This window comes from Salvelinus fontinalis, chromosome 9, assembly GCF_029448725.1.
Source record: "Salvelinus fontinalis isolate EN_2023a chromosome 9, ASM2944872v1, whole genome shotgun sequence".
NCBI lineage: Eukaryota > Metazoa > Chordata > Actinopteri > Salmoniformes > Salmonidae > Salvelinus > Salvelinus fontinalis.
This window is the reverse complement of record NC_074673.1, coordinates 42,629,808-42,650,330: the sequence shown is the minus strand read 5'-3', so window position 1 is coordinate 42,650,330 and position 20,523 is coordinate 42,629,808. Positions and strand designations below refer to the sequence as shown.

Genomic DNA, 20,523 nt, shown 5'->3' with positions numbered 1-20,523 from the left:
ATTTTGACAAAGGCTGTAACTTAAAATGTGGAAAAAGTTAAGCGGTCTGAATACTTTCCAAATGCACTGTATAAAAATAATTAATGGTTGATGCATGATTGAAGCAATACCAAGAATATTCATTACACACGCATCATTATGCAGGTAGAATGTTTGACTTGAGTGGTACTGTAACAGTTGTAAAATGGAACCCATTTCCTACAGTTGTTCACCTTGGGTTTGTACAGTTTAATGTTGTCAACGGGGAGAGAACATGTGTATGGCACTAAGTAACAGAACATTATCTACCTTAATAAATTAAGTTAAAAACTATACCAAAGGTTTTCAAATCTTGCTCATGTTGAAAGGATACAAGAAACATTTACAAATAATAGCTGTGGCAAAATAAACCTTTGAATATTTAAAATTATTTTGATTCCTACCAACAAGCGTACTGATAAACATACCAACATGGGTTGCCGATTAACATTGTATGGTAGCTGGAAATAAAATTATCCGATTTTGTGCAGAAGGAAAACCCTATCAAAATCACACCAAGTTTTCCAATTGGTATATTTCAGGTATCTTCCGTTTCTGTATACATTTTCTTTTTATAAAATATTTTATTCATACAATCATTTTAACTATAGCAACATTACTATTTAACTTGGAGTGGCAAAATATCAGACGGATCACCTCATAACAATAGTATATAAACAAATGCAAAAAAATAATAACTGTATCCATTAGAGTATCTCTTCATTCAGTTCCAACTTTCTGTACAACTGTCTGTAATAGCCTAATATTAATATTGCTGGTCCTGATCTGGTGAAGTTAGTGCAGCAGCAGCTCTGACTCTGGACTTGCACTGCCCTCTACTGGTGGCCCAGGGAGAGAGCTGTGCGTGGCAGGAACCACACATCACCCTGGGCCGTTCACAGCTGCCGCCGGTGAGGCCACGCTCTGCTCTGTTCTATAGGCGGGCAGACAGAGGACACAGTGTAACATACTGGATGACACACACATCACAAGTGATTAGACATGCCAGACTGTAACCCCACAGCACAACCTCATTCTCGCTGACACTTACTTGGCTTCGTCCATTGCTGTTCCTTCTAGGGGACCATTAACAGCGTCACTGGGGACTTTTGATTTCTCATCTGAATGTTGTGCACTGTGGAAGGGAAAAAATAAAGATAGGACATCATGAGACAGAACCGGTACAACAGCATGTCTGAAAATAGCTCACTAGTACAAGACAGTTCCAGTGAAGGTGTAAGTTCACAACATGGAGCCAGACCCTGGTTTCGAACAGTTGCTGACAGGCTGGACAGATGCAGGGACCCTCTTCTCTGGTGTTCCACTCTCCCCCACCACGTACTTTGCAGATGCATCCTCTGAGGTAGACAACTTCACATCCTCACTGCAGAGAAAAAGGGAACATTTACAGAGCTCTTGCCATTTCAAACATTCAGAATGACAAAAGTAGACAGAAACCCCCCACTGTTTAGACACAGAACGGAAAAGACTGACGCATGCAGAATGGGAGAGACAGACCACATCAAAGCATTGGGCAAACGAATGTGTCGAAATGCGTATGGCGGTTAAAAATGGATGCAAGGAACAAAATGGACAGCAAATGGACAGAAGCAGCAAGAGTCCATTTAGATTTTCTGACCATCCACTTACAGCAGTTGCCTCTTTTTAAGAGTGAGCTTGTTTTGAAGAGCAGAACACGGAGATAATGACAGTTTTGAAACTCACCGAAATGATTCAAAGTTGTGTCAGCCATCGGTCTTGATTTTTGTCATAATTACTAGGCAAAACTAACGCACTCCAGGATATTTGGGTATTTGTAAGGGTCTTGTTCATTTTCTCTTTAAGGCCGGCAGTTATGTACGATTTATTTAACCTTTAATTTAAGCAGGCAAGTCAATTTAGAACACATTCTTATTTAAAATGACCTGGCAAAGTGAACTATATTTACAACTACCTAGATGGCATTTTATTTTTTATTATTATTTTTTTACCCCCTTTTCTCCCCAATTTTCGTGGTATCCAATCGCTAGTAATTACTATCTTGTCTCATCGCTACAACTCCCGTACGGGCTCGAGAGAGACGAAGGTCGAAAGCCATGCGTCCTCCGAAGCACAACCCAACCAAGCCGCACTGCTTCTTAACACAGCACGCCTCCAACCCGGAAGCCAGCCGCACCAATGTGTCGGAGGAAACACCGTGCACGTGGCCCCCTTGGTTAGCGCGCACTGCGCCCGGCCCGCCACAGGAGTCGCTGGAGCGCGATGAGACAAGGATATCCCTACCGGCCAAACCCTCCCTAACCCGGACGACGCTAGGCCAATTGTGGACCTCCCGGTCGTGGCCGGCTGCGACAGAGCCTGGGCGCGAACCCAGAAACTCTGGTGGCGCAGCTAACGCTGCGATGCAGTGCCCTAGACCACTGCGCCACCCTGGAGGCCGCTAGATGGCATTTTGAAGGTCTGTTGGACTTGAGATCCAAGCATAAAAACAAAGCTCACTGCTAGTAGAGCTGAGTTTTGCGCGACAACAGGACTACTGCTAGGCTAAGATTCATCTCTCTCCAGTTTATTCTGGCCACCTCACAATGCCATGAGCTACAAACCAAAGGCAATGAGACACCAGCACAAGGAGGTGGCGGATAAATTTTGAAGACTGCCTCAGCCAATCCACACCCCCACCTGGACATCGACAGAAAGGAGAACAAGGCCAACTCAAAGCCTGGGAGTGGCTAATCCTGAGGGCTGACGGCCAATTCACGACGTCATTGACGACCAAATCAATACATCTGAGATATACATGCAAATGGAGATGGCAAAATAATTAATAATAAATAAAAAAACTCAGTGGCTGACATGAAAACAAGACACGGCAGATGTCTGCCCCCCGACTGGCTGTACATACCGATAAGATTTCAACACTCTGAAGCCACACGCACACCAGAGAGAAAGAGGAAGCTCATGTTGTAAGTGTTGCAGTTAAAGTGAAGGACAGTTTCTCAAACAACACAGACAGACATGTAGGTTCGGCAGGTTTGGTGATACATAAATGGTATATAGATATTTATACAAGTCTACTGGAGTGTCCCTGCCTTGCATGGATTTAAGTCACTCAGTGCAGGAGGGGGAAAACGTGGCAAGAAACAGAGGTCAATTCCACATGCTCTGTGAGGTGAATGGCTGTGTTGTAAATGAAGGATTGGTGACCAGAGGAGTCATCAAAAGCCTTACCTCTTGAAAATGGCAGTTTCAGTTTTGGCATCTACAGTAAGGCTAACTGTTTCCTTCATGGATCCATTGATGACCGTCTCAGTGGTGACGGACTCCTCTGCGTCCGAGCCTCCGGCTTTCCCTCCAGGGGAGCTGGCTGGCTGGGCTGCCTCGTCCCCTGGCCACTGGTCAGAATCTGCGACGTCACACAGGGACAGCATCATAAGTGACCACAGAGTGAGCCGTAACACACTTATTCATGTATAGCTCAGTGGCAAACCTCACCTTCAGGCTGCATTGGTGCGTTGACACCCAAGGGGTCTCCTGTCTCTATACAGGTCTCCATTGCTACTGGGGAATTGCTCCTCAAAGGATCTTTGGGTCTGGAAGATTCAAGAAAAGGTCTTGAATTTGTCCTCTTAAAAATAGCCAAACTCAAATATAAGACATGGGAAGGCAGGGGAATAAACAGAACACCCGTCACCCCCATCCTTATTCATACTACATGGAAGGATAACGCAATATGGAAACGTGTGGCAATAAGGCCTTGGGACTGAGGGTGGTGGGATGATGAACCCTTACCTAACTGGTGAGAAGTTGCTAGAGAAGTCTGCCCAGCCCATGGCTTTGTCAGGGGAGGCGTTGGGGGAGCTCCAGCCAGCAGACTCTGGTATAACCGCAGGGGAGGAGGGGGAGGCTGGGGCAGCGGTGGTGGAGGCTGGGGCAGATTCTCCCATCGCCGTAGAACTCCCGGTGTCCATGGGTATGTCGTCAAAGTTAGCTGTCCACAGAGGCCCTGAAACAACAGGGCAGCCATCACAAAAAAGCAAGGCATCTTGAAAAGATCATACCAGACCGACCTACCCAACGAACCACTAACTCAACCCCAGTGCACCAACCCGGAACAATCCCTCACCAGTGTCCACCTCCATTCTGTCATCAGAGCTGGCGTTGTTGGGGTCAAAGGGATCACGTTTAACATCCTCCTCCTCAGAGTCTGTGCTCTCCTCACTATCTGTGCTGCCAGAGCTCCTAATGGGAGGCACAGAATGGACAAAAGTCAAGAAAATGTATCAAAATCACCCAAACCCAAATTGGTGCTTTGAATCAGCCTCAGAAGATGTTAGTCATTTGATTGACATATCCGTCAAGAGGCGCTGCCGTACCGAGGACGTCTCTGAGCGTCTGGTGCGAAAGTGACATCTTTCTCGTCCCAGATATCCTCCTCATCAGAGCCTGCATCTTCAAACTGCTGGATCTTCTCCTTACAGCAGGCCTCAAACAGAGCTATATTCGCCTGGAAGACAACACCAGTACCAGGGTAAAGCACAAGATACACAAAAAGATATGCTATGATGCCTCCACTTCCTCATTACTGTAAATGGGAAGAAAGGGAAAGGGAAGAAAATATGTATGTGCATCATTTTCATAGGTAACAGAACTTCAGACGTCTAGAGTGCAGCATTAGCTAAAGTAAAACGTTTTCAGTGTAAACTTAAAACGACTAAAACCAGGTAAAAAAGATTGTTGAAAAGATAATGGAGCAACTTGTTTTTTAAAAATTAGGATCATCTTTGAGAACTAACAATTACCAAAATAAAAACTAGTCTGGGAGAATCTGAAATTCCAAAAATGTCATGTGGCCCCCCATTGACTTGTGTTTTAATCACTTAGATAGCATAAGAACAAGAAATAAGCCATAGCAAAATGTGTAGCCTTGCAGGAAATTAGCTTCAAAACAGACATTCTGTCTCTGCGGCTGAAAAAATTCCCAGGGTAAAGACTAACAGCATTATAAAAATTGTAAACTTTAAGGCTTTGGGAGATAATAAAGTAGCAGTTTGAGGAAAATGATCTTACTCATTTTCACTAGAATTGAACAGATCTCCAGTACAAATGGAAGACAACATGGCATTCATTTTAACATCCTTTCACTACCTTTGAAATGCATTAAATTATATTAAGATACTTACACTTTCATTTGTATTCAAGGAAAAATTGATGTCTGATATTCTATCAAAGGGAATACTGAAATGTTAAAGAAAAGAGTTTAGTTTAGTTATATTAATTAGACAATGACCAAACACAATGGCTTCAGGACGCCTACCTACAGAGGCCCATTAACAGGTAGAAGGATGGCACAATGTTATTCACATGAAAGCAGCTTTATGCAGAAACTCCAGCCAGCCATTCCCATCTGGTCATTCTCCTCAGGGGCCGAACCGCCAGCAGATCACCCACATAAGAGCCAAAGGCACAGAGCAGGGTTGAAGTGCGCTATTTACTCCAAACTAAACTATGTAGGTTTTTACTCTGCATAGAAAAGTCTTGGGCGGGTCGCCTAAGTGTTTTTCCTCGGGCCGCCTATGTCCAAACAGTAAAAAAAAAAAAAAAAAAAGTACATGGAAAGACGTTTTTCAGTGTAAACAAACTACTAAAACCAGAAAGTATGTAGGAAAGATAACGGACCTAAGTATGTAGGAAAGATAACGGATACATTTTTAAATAAGATCTTTCAAAACGAACAATCCCCTAAGTAAAAGCTAGACAGTTAGGGAGAATCAAAAATTCCCAAAATTATGATTGGTGATTTTATAATATTCTGCTGCTTTCACATAGGATTTATGGTATTTAAAAAAAAAATGTTTTATTTAACTAGGCAAGTAATTCTATGCTAAACAATATTCAAAACAGATTTAAAAAAAGTTTGATTTACCAAGATGAGTCCCCACACTTGTCTCAAAGCAGCGCAATTGTGCCGTCACAATCAAAACAGTGCTGAAATTATAATCTAGTAGGCTTTTGCTTCAAATTTATTACAAGAATTGGATGACTTTGGGACGTTTCAGTAAGCAAGAACTTGATACATGCCTTCAATTGCACATACTTTATTCCAATAGTTTCATCATTCAGTGATATTTATTCCCACAGTAATTCGTTGTATCCATCCGGTTATGTTTAAGATAAAAGTGCATGTGGTGGGCTATGAGAAGAGATGGGTGAAGCGACATGTCTTGCAAAATGTATAACTGGCTGTCTAGCAACCACCAAGAGTTTAAGAGCGTAGTGGGTGCCAAAGCATTACGGTAACGTTAAATACTCTGCCGTAGGCAGAACTTTACTGAAATGATTAGTAGGTTGTTTGGCAGAACATTTTTTGGGCTTTGATACCGGCAATACCTTTCAGATATAAAGAAGAGGCGGTAAAAGTTGGCAGGATGATAAGGTTGGCGGAAAAACATCTTGGTAGAAAAGGGATATTTGACTCAGATAGCGTAAGGGATGGCAAAATGTGTAGAATTGCAGGAAGTGAGCTTTAAAACAGCTACATTGTCACTGTGGCCAACAGGAGGGCCTCAAATGTTTGGTCAGAGGCCCCACCCATGGCCACACCCACCACAAGCCCCATTTTGATCAAGAAAAAAATATTTTAAACTGTTTTGCAATTACCAATTACAAAGTTACTATCTGGACTCTGGTCCAAGCAAAGCATCAGTCTTAATTGACAGTGACACAGGCAATCTACTTTAATGGTAGAACTGTATAATATGAGCTACTTAAATGTAATAAGAACATTTGACATTCACGGGTTGCTGAATTCAAACTGGCATCCAATTAACCTACCACTTACTTTCCCCCACACTAGAGATATCATTATCCAAACAGTGGCATTTTATTTTCATATGTAAATGTTAATTGCAAACATGTATGTAACTTAAACCTTTGTACAGAGAAAGAAACTGATTCCCAGTCCTTTGTTAAGGAAGCAAAGAATGTATTAATAGAACACCAGTCTAGTCACCCCACACCCTTATTGAAATCTCCCAACCAGTAGAATAGCAGGTTATGAAGAAAACATGCAGGATTCAGTACTCACTCCACGACATCATCCTGATCGGCAAACTCTTCGTCATTGAAGCCAAACTGCTCAATAAAATTGGACGTCATTTGTTGCATCTGATAATCAGAAAAGGCCTGGCAAACCCAGGACCAACGATAATGATATAGTCTTGGCACTACAAAAAACTTCAAGTACTTCAAAACAATTGACTAATACTGTAGCTATAGGTTAATCGTTTAAAGATTAAGAGCACAAGCATACTTACAATTGGAAGACACGTTTAATATTCGTTAAAATTCACAAAATCAGTACTACTATTACTAGACAAGTACACTGCTCAAAAAAATAAAGGGAACACTTAAACACAATGTAACTCCAAGTCAATCAAACTTCTGTGAAATCAAACTGTCCACTTAGGAAGCAACACTGATTGACAAATTTCACATGCTGTTGTGCAAATGGAACAGGCGGAAATTATAGGCAATTAGCAAGACACCCCCAATAAAGGAGTGGTTCTGCAGGTGGTGACCACAGACCACTTCTCAGTTCCTATGCTTCCTGGCTGATGTTTTGGTCACTTTTGAATGCTGGCGGTGCTTTCACTCTAGTGGGAGCATGAGACGGAGTCTACAACCCACACAAGTGGCTCAGGTAGTGGAGCTCATCCAGGATGGCACATCAATGCGAGCTGTGGCAAGAAGGTTTGCTGTGTCTGTCAGCGTAGTGTCCAGAGCATGGAGGCGCTACCAGGAGACAGGCCAGTACATCAGGAGACGTGGATGGTAGCGGTCCTGCTGCTGGGTTGTTGCCCTCCTACACGTCTCCTGATGTACTGGCCTGTCTCCTGGTAGCGCCTCCATGCTCTGGACACTACGCTGACAGACACGGCAAACCTTTTTGCCACAGCTCGCATTGATGTGCCATCCTGGATGAACTGCACTACCTGAGCCACTTGTGTGGGTTTCAGACTCCGTCTCATGCTACCACTAGAGTGAAAGCACCGCCAGCATTCAAAAGTGACCAAAACATCAGCCAGGAAGCATAGGAACTGAGAAGTGGTCTGTGGTCACCCCCTGCAGAACCACTCCTTTATTGGGGGTGTCTTGCTAATTGCCTATAATATCCACCTGTTGTCTATTCCATTTGCACAACAGCATGTGCAATTTATTGTCAATCAGTGTTGCTTCCTAAGTGGACAGTTTGATTTCACAGAAGTGTGATTGACTTGGAGTTACATTGTGTTGTTTTAGTGTTCCCTTTATGTTTTTGAGCAGTGTATAATAATGTTAACAATAATATTTTTTAAGTATCAATATGGAGATTTAGCAGCATTTATATAGACTCATCCAGTTACAGACTTACTTGTTGTAAAGAGGAATCCTGGTGGAATCCGCTGTCCTTGAAGTCTACCTCGTCATCACTGGATGAGTGAATATGGTGTGTGTTCACCTAGTGCACAATGCAACCAACCTTATTACTAAGAGGACAACCACGAGACATCCTTCAAACAGCTTTGACATTACTGGCACTTCACCTTTCAGTACGTCAGTGTAAATACTGTATAACAGTGTACTCTGAAAACATATTTTGCCATTAAGTAACTGAGGTGTCTATCAGACTTACTAGGTCTACAGTGTTTCTCTTGTTTGTGTCAGCTAGCTGACCAGAAATGAAGGTCTCCCATCTCTCTCTGTCTTCCTCCGTGAGCTCTGAAATAACAGAGAAATAACAAGATGAGTCTATTCCACCTCCTTTCAGGATATAGTAAGGATTGTTTTTTCACTCCAACAACCTCATTCCTTTTGGGTGTCACAGCCCACTCACCTGAGAGGAGCTGCTGTATCTGTGCACTATTGGGGCCCTTGTCGCTGTTGTGCACTATTGAGTTCGCTATTCTGGTCAAATGGCCCATGTAGCCCTGTCTACGTCCACCCTCAGCCCTGCAACAGGAAACACTTACTGAAGCCTACCAGCACATTGTGGTGACATTTCTGTGAGCCTTCGCAAGGGGAAAAATCAAAGAGCTCACAAGAGATATAAAAAAACAAATCTGCAGTGGTCTAGTAACAACTAGACACATATCATTAATAACAACAGTACTTACTGCGCTTTCTCATTGGAGCTCCATGCATCAAGAATTCTCTGTATAAACTGGCACTTCTGAAACAGCTAAAACACAGCGCACAAAAATAATTGATTGACTTGTCTGATGAGTACCATTCTAGATGTAAAGAAAAGGGTGATGAAGCCTCACATGATTGATGAGGTGGCTTTCTCTGACAGGCTCCTGATCACTGTTGATTTTGAGGTTCTCACTTTGGGCTGGGGGCATCGCTAGGATCATTGCAGTGCATATTTCAACTTGTAAATGCAGGAAGTTATTCCATATATATTTGAAGTACATGTCCTGAGAATAAACAGATTGTTTTTTTGTTTTTTTTTAAACATACATTTATTTAATAAGAAAATGTTCCAAACCAAGTTGTTGAAGTGTGCATCATCCCTGTTGACCTTAGTTATGAGAAGGGGTAGTAAAGGAACTAGTGTCATGAAAGACAGAAATCCCTGTGCATAGCAGTCTAAATCCAGGTGCTGATTTACGGCAGGAACAACTAGTACTAAAAACCATGTGTAAAATATAAAAGACAGGAAACTTACGAGTATGACTCCTAGAGTGTTGAGGTTAATCAGCTCCATGTTGATGATATGAGTGTTGGTCTGCAGGAGGCTGGCCACTAGACGGACCACATTCAGCCGGGTGTTGCCCACTGGGGGGTCTAGCACTCCCCATGTGGTTTTCATGATATTCTTCTGCAAATATGGTGATGAAAGAAACAATCAGGCTCTCATTCAGTTGGTAACTCAAACACAATTGCCATTGGAGTGAACTTGTAGAGTGGACTGCACTTGTAGTCAATTTAGAGGAAAGACCACCCACTCTGAAGATAAATATGACTCAGTTAAACCGAGATTAAGAAAGCAGGATCACAACAAACAGAGAAATGTAGTAATAGTTTATTTAAAATATTGTGGTAGTTTTTTTATTTCAAGTTAATAACAAAGTGAAAAATCTCTATTTAGCTAACTGAAATGGCCTGAAATATCTGCAATGTTCAGTGTGTGTGTAAGATGACAGTACATGACCAAAAGTATGTGGACATCTGCTTGATGAACTTCTCATTCCAAAATCATGGGAAATATGGAGTTGGTCCCCCCCTTGCTGCTACATCCTAAATTATTCTGGGAAGGCTTTCCACTAGATGTTGGAACATTGCTGCTGGGATTCCACTCAGCCACAAGAGAATTAGTGAAGTCAGGCACTTATCTTGGGCGATTAGGCCTGGCTCGCAGTCGGCGTTCCAATTAATCCCAAAGGTGTTCCATGAGGTTGAGGTCAAGGCTCTGTCAAGTCCTTCCACACCAATCTCGACAAACCATGTCTGCATTAACCTTGCTTTGTGCACGAGGGCATTGTCGTGCTGAAACAGGAAAGGGCTTTCCCCAAACAGTTGCCACAAAGTTGGAAGCACAGAATTGTCTAGAATGTCGTTGTATACTGGAACTAAGGGGCCAAGCCCGAACCATGAAAAACAGCCCAAGACCATTATTCTTCCCCCACCAAACTTTACAGTTGGCACTATGCAGTCGGATAGGTAGCATTCTCATGGAATCCACCAAACCCAGATTCGTCTGTCAGACTACCAGATGGTGAAGCATGATTCATCACTCCAGAGTCCAATGGCGGTGAGCTTTACACCACTCCAGCCGACACTTAGCATTGCGCATGGTGATATTAGGCTTGTGTGCGGATGCTCGGCCATGGAAACCCATTTCTTGAAGCTCCCGTCGAACAGTTCTTGTGCTGACATTGCTTCCAGAGGCAGTTTAGAACTCGGTAGTGAGTGTTGCAACCGAGGACAAACGATATTTACACGCTACGAGCTTTGGCACTTAGTGATCCCGTCCTGTGAGCTTGTGTGACCTACCACTTCGCGGCTGAGCCGCTGTTGCTCCTAGACATTTCCACTCCAAGTCATTTTTATGCCCTGCACTTGTTGGAAAGGTGGCATGACATGTATGTGCCACGTTGAAAGTCAGAGCTCTTCAGTCAGGGCATTCTACTGCCAAAGTTTGTCTGTGGAGATTCCACCTTCTAGCAACAGGTGTGGCTGCAACAGCCGAATCCACTAACTCGAAGGGATGTCCACATACTTTTGTGTATATAGTATATGTAAAGTACTGTATTACCTTTGGGGGTTCCAGCAGCAGTTGATGGAAGTCTTTGAGCCTGGGTCTGACAGCCTCCAGAATGCTCTGATTGACTGAGAAGGATGGGTTGCTCATACCAGGAGGACAGATTTCCAAATGGCCTTCGAACCTGCAAACGACAGAACAGTACATCAGAAAAAGTGTCACAAAACAAATATGACACATAAAACTTTCAAATGGGATATCGTTAACTTACGCTGGCCTTCGTGTCTCAAAGAGTGTCAGGAGAATCTGAATTACACTGACTATTGCAGAGTCGTTTTTCTCTTTGTCAAAGATGTTGGACAGCAACTGCTCCACAGTCTCTTGTCTGAGAGAAAGGGACATGTACAGTATCAATCAAGTTTGGACACACCTACCCATTCCAGGGTTTTTCTTTATTTTGACAATTTTTTTTACATTGTAGAATAATTTAGACAAACACTATGAACATACGGAATCATGTAGTAAGCAAAAAATGTATTTTTCAAAGTAGCCACCCTTTGCCTTGACAGCTTTGCACTCTTGACATTCTCTCAACCTGCTTCACCTGGACTGCTTTTCCAACAGTCTTGAAGGAGTTCTCACATATGCTGAGCACTTGTTGGCTGCTTTTCCTTCACTCTGCGGTCCAACTCACCCCAAACCATCTCAATTTGGTTGAGGTCGGGTGATTGTGGAGGCCAGGTCATCTGATCCAGCACTCCATCACTCTCCTTAGTCAAATAGCCCTTACACAGCCTGGAGGTGTGTTGGGTCATTGTCCTGTTGAAAAACAAATGATAGTCCCACTAAGCGCAACCAGATGGGATTGTGTATCGCTGCAGAATGCTGTGGTAGCCATGCTGGTTAAGTGTGCCTTGAATTCTAAATAAATCCGACAGTGTCACTAGCAAAGCACCCACCTCCTCCATGCTTCACGGTGGGAACCACACATGCAGAGATCATCTGTTCACCTACTCCGCGTCTCACAAAGACACGGTGGTTGGAACCAAAAATCTTGACTCACAGTCTAATATGTCCATTGCTCGTGTTTCTTGGCCCAAGCAAGTCTCTTCTTCTTATTGGTGTCCTTTAGTAGTGGTTTCTTTACAGCAATTCGACCATGAAGACGTGATTCAGTCAGTCTCCTCTGAACATTTGATGTTGATATGTCTCTTTTTTGAACACTGAAGCATTTATTTTGGGCTGCAATCTGAGGTATAGTTAACTCTAATGAACTTATCCTCTACAGCAGAGGTAACTCCAGGTCTTCCTTTCGTGTGGCGGTCCTCATGAGAGACAGTTTCATCATAGCGCTTGATGGTTTTTGCAACTGCTCTTGAAGAAACTTTGAAAGTTAGCACATTTTTCAGATTGACTGACCTTCATGTCTTAAAGTAATGATGGACTGTCATTTCTCTTTGCTTATTTGAGCTGTTCTTGCCATAATATGGACTTGGTATTTTACCAAATAGGGCTATCTTCTGTATACCACCCCTACCTTGTCACAACACAACCGATTGGCTCAAACGCATTAAGGAAAGAAATTCCACAAATTAACAAGGCACACCTGTTAATTGAAATACATTCCAGGTGACTACCTCATGAAGCTGGTTGAGAGAATGCCAAGAGTGTGCAAAGTTGTCATCAAGGCAAAGGGTGGCTACTTTGAAGAATATCAAATATATTTTGATTTGTTGAACACTTCTTTTGGTTACTACATGAATCAATGTGTTTTATTTCATGGTTTTGATGTCTTCACTATTATTCTACAATGAAGAAAATAGTAAAAATAAAGAAAAACCCTTGAATGAGTGGGTTAGTTAATTAAGTTATTTTATTGTTGTGCCAAAGTCATTAACGATGATGACAGTAATAATGAGTATTCTTTCTTAAAAAAAAAAAAAACAGAAACAGGTTGTAGAGACTTACTTTTCTAGTGTGGCCAGTAATGGGTCAGGCTCTGAGCAGCCCTGCACTTGGAACATCTGATCTCTGCTGAGGCGGATGATTTCACACAGAGACTGGGATGCGTTGGAGTGCCTCTGGATGATGAACAGAGAGAGACTGTAAAACACTGTAAAAGAGCAACAGGACGCCAAACAAACTGCTGATGAAATGTGACTTACATCCTCATCCTGAGAAGGCTGGACCATATCAACAAGCCTCTGGATCACCTTCTCCTCGTTCAGCCACTGTGGGAGGAGAAGATGATAGAGGTCAATAATTGAACACACACTAAAAAAAAAAGACCAAAACGCAAAGTAAACCAAATAACAACACTGACATTTAAGACATCTTGTCTGAGCTGCTGTGGTTCAACGCAGGTCAGCATTCTGAGCAGCAGGTCCATGATGGCAGAGGTCCCTATATGTTTAATCATCAAGTCCACAAAGTCTTCCCTCTTCCGCAGAAACTCCACAATCTGCAAGAGATAGTTGAAGTTTAAGGATATGTCAAAGGACAATCTTTTCTCCCGGAGCATTCGTGAAAAGTCATACACTTTTTAAAACCCGTGTGGTTTATACAAGCGTTTTGTATTGATCTCACCTGTTCCGGTTTCCTACCGATGAGGATGCTCAGGACCTTGCTGAAGAAACTGGCCAGTAAAGGGTTTAGAGGAGATTCATTTTGCAAGAAGCCATAAAGTTTCATTAGTAAACGTTCATCTTCTCCCAGTCTGTCATTGATCTGTCCAACGTCCGAGGTAAGGAGTTCACACGATATGTTGGGGTACCTGAAAATAGCATAGAAGTAGAACATTTAATGATCAATTAATACAGTACCACTACCACACAAAAGAGCACATCAAAGGTCCTATATAATTGACTGTCTAGCAATTGTAGGGGGAATTCCCTTGAGGTAAACAAATGCAAGGGAAACTGAAATAAAACAAGAAATCGTTCTCAAAATTGGCATATATCCGTAAGTATATCCTGGCCTAGTGTGTGAATCCCACTTACTTGTACTTGATCTTCTCCTCCACATCATCACTTGGCTCCTGCGTGATGTAAGTTACCAGGTCCTCCATGTACTGAGGCCGTACCAGGAAGTCCACCAGCTTGTGGTTCTGGGCCTTGCACTCCTGCAGGACATCCTCCTCGTCCATCACCTCTGTCAGAGTCACATCTTCCTTCTCCAGGAGGGTGTCGATGTGGGACGTCGTGTGTAAATCAAACTTCCAAAACATGATGCTTCTGCAAGGAAGGAAAACATTCATAAGACAATGGGAAAGCACTCAGTGACACAAAGTACACAATGTGGGTTGAGATGAGGTGGTCAAATAGAAAGTAGGTGGTGCTCAAACAGACAGCTTCACAAATGTACCTGACTGGGATAGAGTCCAGAGGTTAAAAATAAAATGATATTGCTCTTTGGGAGTTCTGGCCCATTACAGGCTCCACAGGCAGAAGTGACAAGACAGACTTTTTGACACATGCAGCAGAACGACCACCTCAACCTCAACAGATCAACGCACACCTGAAACAAACAAAAAATAAATTAGCATATTACTCATTGTAATGGAACATTTTCTTACTAACAGTAAGATTTCTTACGTTAAGGTCACATGCTACTGAAACAAGTAGTAATATAAGTTAATTATTTTGTGTTAGATTACCTTCTAAATAAGAAGTGTTGACCAGGTGAGTCTAGGTCATGAGACAAACTTTAAATCTCTGGCAAAGAGCCAGTAAACCATAGCTTTTCCATCATAGGAAAAGAGTGCACTTCCTTGTCGACATGTCAGCATCCCAACAACTCTCCCCAAAATCAGTCTAAACTTTGTTTAAACTTCAAAGCATTAAGACAAGCACTACTGGGCGAACCTCTCCACACTCAACATACTGGCAAGATCATTGTTAGTTCAGAACACTGTGCTTAGTCAAATCACCTTGTGTCACATCTTAAGTGGCAATAAAGAACACTGTGTCAACAACTCACTCACCGTAGGATCAAAGCAGCATAACATGTTCAGTGCACACACTAGGCATACGCCTCAAAAGATAAACAGAATTTCCCACTGTGTACACCTGGCCCTCAAGTAAAAAATAAATAAAAGTCTAAGTATTTGCTAGGAATTCCCATCTTGTGGGGAAGCCTGGGAGAAATAGGGTTAAAGGTTACAGTGAAGCCATCTTGGCTTATGCTAAGCAGCACCTCAGGTAAGTGAATGGCTGGGAAAAGAAAGTGTATTAAAAGACTGAGCATCGGGGCTGTGCTGAGGGACCATTGACATTAAAATTGAAGATGTCAAAATGAATGTCATGCACAACATTGGTTGTTGTCTGGCATTAAATTCTGTCTACCACAGGCGATCAAATAACGACAGGAAAACTGTTTTATCGCCACCCAAGAGCGCAACAAAAAATAAGCACTTTCAGCTGCTGGTTTACATCTGTTATATGGTTATTTATATGGTTATGGCCTGGTGCTGAAGTGTTTGCTCTACCAGCTACTGAGAAAGCTTATGAACACTTAATTCCATGATTTAAGGAATAGCCCCATCTGTCTCAATTGACGAAAATATGACAAATGCAGAATAGCCAATCTCCAGTGGGTGAAGACAAAAACTATTTGTCAACTAAATCACAACACAGTAATGTATGGTTGGTTACTCAACTATACAGGTATGACTATTCCAATGACAGTGTAAAACTGAAACCCGGGGGTTGCCCAAGGTAACATTCTGTTTCATGTAAACTAAACCAGAATGTGTCATAACTTGATGTGTTTTTGTATAGGCAACCTTTTTTTAGTACACTATTGTTTGTCAAATGTAATGCACTGCCTTGGGAGCAAAGGGTTACATTGCTATTTAGCCCCATTTGCTGTTCAGTGTTGTTCTTACTGTATTAGCTAGCAAGACTACATACGTTTGTGCATTAGCTAAGTAACCAACAGCCATGTCTCAGGACAGCCTGGGACTAACTATCTAGCCAAGTTAGTTGTGGTTATAGGGGTCAGAAACTGAACTAGCTAGATAAATTCAACACTTAGCCTGAGCCGGAAAATCCTGAAACTATGCCAAAACGACCAAACTAACATGTAAACTATGCAAAAAAAGAAACAGCGCTTTTTCAGGACCCTGTCTTTCAAAGATAATTCGTAAAAATCCAAATAACTTCACAGGTCTTAATAGTAAAGGGTTTAAACACTGTTTCTCATGCTTGTTCAATGAACCATAAACAATTAATGAACATGCACCTGTGGAACGGTCGTTAAGACACTAACAGCTTACAGACGGTAGGCAATTAAGGTCACAGTTATGAAAACTTAGAACACTAAAGAGGCCTTTCTACTGACTCTGGAAAAACACCAAAAGAAAGATGCCCAGGGTCCCTGCTCATCTGCGTGAACGTGCCTTAGGCATGCTGCAAGGAGGCATGAGGACTGCAGATGGCAGGTACAGGATGGCAACAACAACTGCCCGAGTTACACCAGGAACACACATTCCCTCCATCAGTGCTCAGACTGTCCGCAACAGGCTGAGAGAGGCTGGACTGAAGGCTTGTTGGACTGTTGTAAGGCAGGTCCTCACCAGACATCACCGGCAACAACGTCGCCTATGCGCACAAACCCATCGTCGCTGGATCAGACAGGATTGGCAAAAAGTGCTCTTCTCTGACGAGTCGCGGTTTTGTCTCGCGATAAACCGAGGCCTGTACTCTGGAGCAGGATTGATTTGGAGGTGGAAGGTCCATCATGGTCTGGGGCGGTGTGTCACAGCATCATCGGACTGAGCTTGTTGTCATTGCAGGCAATCTCAACGCTGTGCATTACAGGGAAGACCTCCTCCTCCCTCATGTGGTACCCATCCTGCAGGCTTATCCTGACATGACCCTCCAGCATGACAATGCCACCAGCGATACTGCTTGTTCTGTGCATGATTTCCTGCAAGACAGAAATGTCAGTGTTCTGCCATGGCTAGCGAAAAACCCGGATCTCAATCCCATTGAGCACGTCTGGGACCTGTTGGATCGGAGGGTGAGGGCTAGGGCCATTCCCCCCAGAAATGTCTGGGAACTTGCAGGTGCGTTGGTGGAAGAGTGGGGTAACATCTCACAGCAAGAACTGGTAAATATGGTGCAGTCCATGAGGAGGCGATGCACTGCAGTACTTAATGCAGCTGGTGGCCACACCAGATACTGACTTTTGATTTTGACCCCCCCTTTGTTCAGGGACACATTATTCCATTTCTGTTAGTTACATGTCTGTGGAACTTGTTCAGTTAATGTCTCAGTTGTTGTATCTTGTTATGTTTATACAAATATTTACACATGTTAAGTTTGCTGAAAATAAACGCAGTTGACAGTGAGAGGACGTTTACTTTGCCGAGTTTAGCTAACTAACACAATAGACAGCTGCTTGATAGCTAGTTAAGTAGGTTCGCTGCGGACAACTAACAACGTTCGTTTACCAGAGTTATTGAAGTAACGTAGTTACAGCTGACGTGGTTTTCACAAACTACTAACATTAACGCAAACTAGCTACTTTGACGTTACCCAAAAAGCTAACGCTTCCTAGGTAGCCAACTAACGTTAGCCAAATATTTTTGTTAGCTAACGTTAGCCAGTTCGTCAACAACTTGACGCCTCTAGATGCCTATCTAACGTTAACTGGCAAAAAAATACCGAAGCCAACATCTAACAGTATAACGTTAACATCAATATCCAAACGGTGGGCGCAAGATAGATAACGTCAGTTAGCATTTTCCAGCTAACCAACGCAGACAGGCCAAACCGAACCGTGTATAACACACTGATCTGAAATACGGCTAACTAGCGTTATCTAGCAAACAACATAGTGCATTTCAATGGACCACAGTGCAGTGGCTTTTCACACACAATAAGACAAACGTATCGTAGCTATCTATCGAGTACAATAACAAGGACAATTCGTACTTATAAATACATCGGTGTAGCTAAGTTACCGGTAGCTAAAGAGAAATGGGTAGTTAATGTTGCTCTAGCTAGCTAGCTAGCTCAGTAGCTGTTCCTGTCTCCTGAACTGCATGCACTCGCTAGCAAGTACGTACCAATAAACAACGGTAAATGGTGAGTCCCCGGCATGTAGCTTATTGGGTCATTAGCCTAAAGTGTCAACAACAAATAAGCCACGAATCCTAAGAAGAAAAAAAAGTGTTTTCAACGGATTCTGACAGGCGAGAAAATGTAGCTACTGTCAGATGGCACTTTTCAAGATGGCGGTTCCATCAACTTCAACGACCCCTTCCCCCACCACAACCAGGCAGGCACACACCAGATACCAATGTCTTTTGGTCGTCACTAGTTACCACAGCCACAAAGACATAATTATGGCTAAACCCCGCCTATTTCTACAATTTATCTTCTTAAAATCTTAGTTTAAATCTAACCTTAAGCATAGCCTTAACCACACGACTGATCTTATGCCTGACCTTAAATTAAGACCAAAAAGCACATTTTTGTTTTAATTAGTGTGGCTGTGCCAGTGACAACAGTAATTTTGCCACAACTAAAGTACCAGTCAATCAAACAGTCCGGTTGAGCTCTATAGGCTAATTAATCATGCCAATCAGACTTTTTGCGAGCTCAGTCTTGTGATTTGGTAGTGTACAAGTCATTAAATGATCCGTGCTATTGATCCTTGGGACGTCCCTACCCCATTGAAGTTGAGAAGTAAAATGGTTCGGGTTTAGTGTAGGGACGTCTCATTGATTCCGGATAGCACTGACGGTCATTAAACTGCGTCCACTCCCTTGCGTAAAAAAACGTTGTCGCGTCGAGAAACTCCCCATTTCCGCAGATGAACCCATCAAAGTTGAAGAGATTATAGAGTCTATCAAACATTTAAAGAACAAATTTAAATCACCAAGTGTTGATGGAATTACATAAGATTTTTACAAATTATTTTCTGAACAAATAGCTCCCTTCCTATTTAAAGTATTTTTAGAGAGTATTTAAAACAATGTTCTCCCTCCTACAATGAGTCAGGGGTTAATAACACTGATACCTAAGCCTAAAAAAGAAGTGCTGCTCATCGATAACTGGCGTCCAATTTGTCTTGTTAATAATGACTATAAGATATTAGCCTTACTACTTGCTAAAATAATTAAAGAAGTTCTGGATGCAATCATTGATGAAACACAGTCTGGCTTCATGAGGAACAGACATATTTCTAACAATGTCAGACTAGTATTAGACATGCTTGACTACTCAGACCTAATAACTGAGGATAGCTTCATATTTTTTTTCGATTTTTATAAAGCATTTGACACAGTAGAGCATCAGTTTCTCTTCCACTCCCTTGAGAGACTTGGCTTTGGGGATTTTTTTTGTAAGGCTATTAAGACTCTCTATGCAAATAGTAACAGCTCTAACAAATTGAAATATGACACCTCACCTAGATTTGAGTTAAAGAGAGGAATTAGGCAAGGTTGTCCTATCTCTCCGTACCTGTTTTTATTAATCACCCAACTTCTTGCAAATTCTTTAAATAATAGTCCTGTACAAGGTATTTCCATAGCTGGTAAAGAAATTATTATAAGCCAGCTGACTCTCGATACTACACTTTTTCTGAAAGACGCTAACCAAATTCCCATATCGATCAATGCGATACAAACCTTTTCCAAAGCGTCTGGTCTATATCTTAACATTAATAAATGTGAACTCATAGCTGTCAAAGATTATGTGACACCTTCATATTATGGTATTCCAGTAAAATAAGAACTTACATATTTAGGCATAACCATTACAAAGGATCAGAAGTCTAGAGGCTTACTAAATTTTAACCCTCTTATTAAAAAAACCCAGAAGAAGCTAAATCAATGGCTACAGAGGGACTTATCTTTAAAAGGTAGAGTCCTAATAACCAAGGCTGAAGGTATCTCTAGACTAACATATGGCGTTCTATCTTTATATCTTGACAGTAAAATAAGCAAGGAGATAGGCCAGATGCTTTTCAACCTTCTTTGAAGAAACCGTACCATTACATGAGGAAAACTGTTGTAATGAACACTTGTGAGAATGGTGGGGTGAATTTTCTGGACTTTACTAGTTTAAATAATACTTTTAAGATCAATTGGATAAAACAATTCCTAAGAAGACCCACTTCTATCTGGAATTGTATTCCTCATCATGTCTTCTCTACTTTTGGTGGCCTTAACTTCATGTTGTTTTGCAATTATAATATTGACAAAGTTCCAGTGAAACTTTCTGCTTTTCATCGGCAGGTTTTCTTATCATGGT

The 20,523-nt window shown here is 42.1% G+C and overlaps 1 protein-coding gene across 6 annotated transcripts; it reads right to left on the bottom strand.

The window, feature by feature from the left end:
* Positions 1-213: 213 nt before the first annotated feature.
* Positions 214-18,569, bottom strand: LOC129862641 (serine/threonine-protein phosphatase 6 regulatory subunit 3-like). Of its 6 annotated transcripts, none has more exons than XM_055934493.1 (26): positions 18,333-18,569; positions 14,624-14,776; positions 14,260-14,493; positions 13,847-14,033; positions 13,584-13,721; positions 13,426-13,491; positions 13,229-13,341; positions 11,532-11,645; positions 11,315-11,444; positions 9,725-9,877; positions 9,321-9,473; positions 9,171-9,235; positions 8,891-9,006; positions 8,690-8,775; positions 8,429-8,515; positions 7,103-7,200; positions 5,199-5,253; positions 4,392-4,522; positions 4,142-4,257; positions 3,808-4,021; positions 3,511-3,608; positions 3,247-3,421; positions 2,921-2,938; positions 1,280-1,402; positions 1,070-1,153; positions 214-952 (listed from the first exon to the last, which is right to left on the bottom strand). In XM_055934493.1, exons 3-26 carry the CDS (start codon positions 14,484-14,486, stop codon positions 901-903), a joined length of 2,799 nt encoding a protein of 932 aa, XP_055790468.1. In that variant the 5' UTR covers positions 14,487-14,493; positions 14,624-14,776; positions 18,333-18,569; the 3' UTR covers positions 214-900. The 6 variants fall into 6 exon arrangements, with proteins under 6 accessions (XP_055790468.1, XP_055790469.1, XP_055790471.1 ...); XM_055934494.1 differs by having other exon boundaries at positions 7,103-7,182; XM_055934496.1 differs by having other exon boundaries at positions 7,103-7,149.
* Positions 18,570-20,523: the final 1,954 nt, after the last annotated feature.

Bases quoted from the DNA above. Each gene is read 5' to 3' on its own strand.
- LOC129862641 (XM_055934493.1), bottom strand. From the start codon at position 14,486: ATGTTTTGGAAGTTTGATTTACACACGACGTCCCACATCGACACCCTC. The intron at 14,034-14,259 runs GTAAGTGGGATT...TGCTATTTTCAG, and splicing joins GAGGAGAAGATCAAGTACAA to GTACCCCAACATATCGTGTG. The intron at 5,254-7,102 runs GTGAGTACTGAA...TTAACATTTCAG, and splicing joins GATCAGGATGATGTCGTGGA to TATTCCCTTTGATAGAATAT.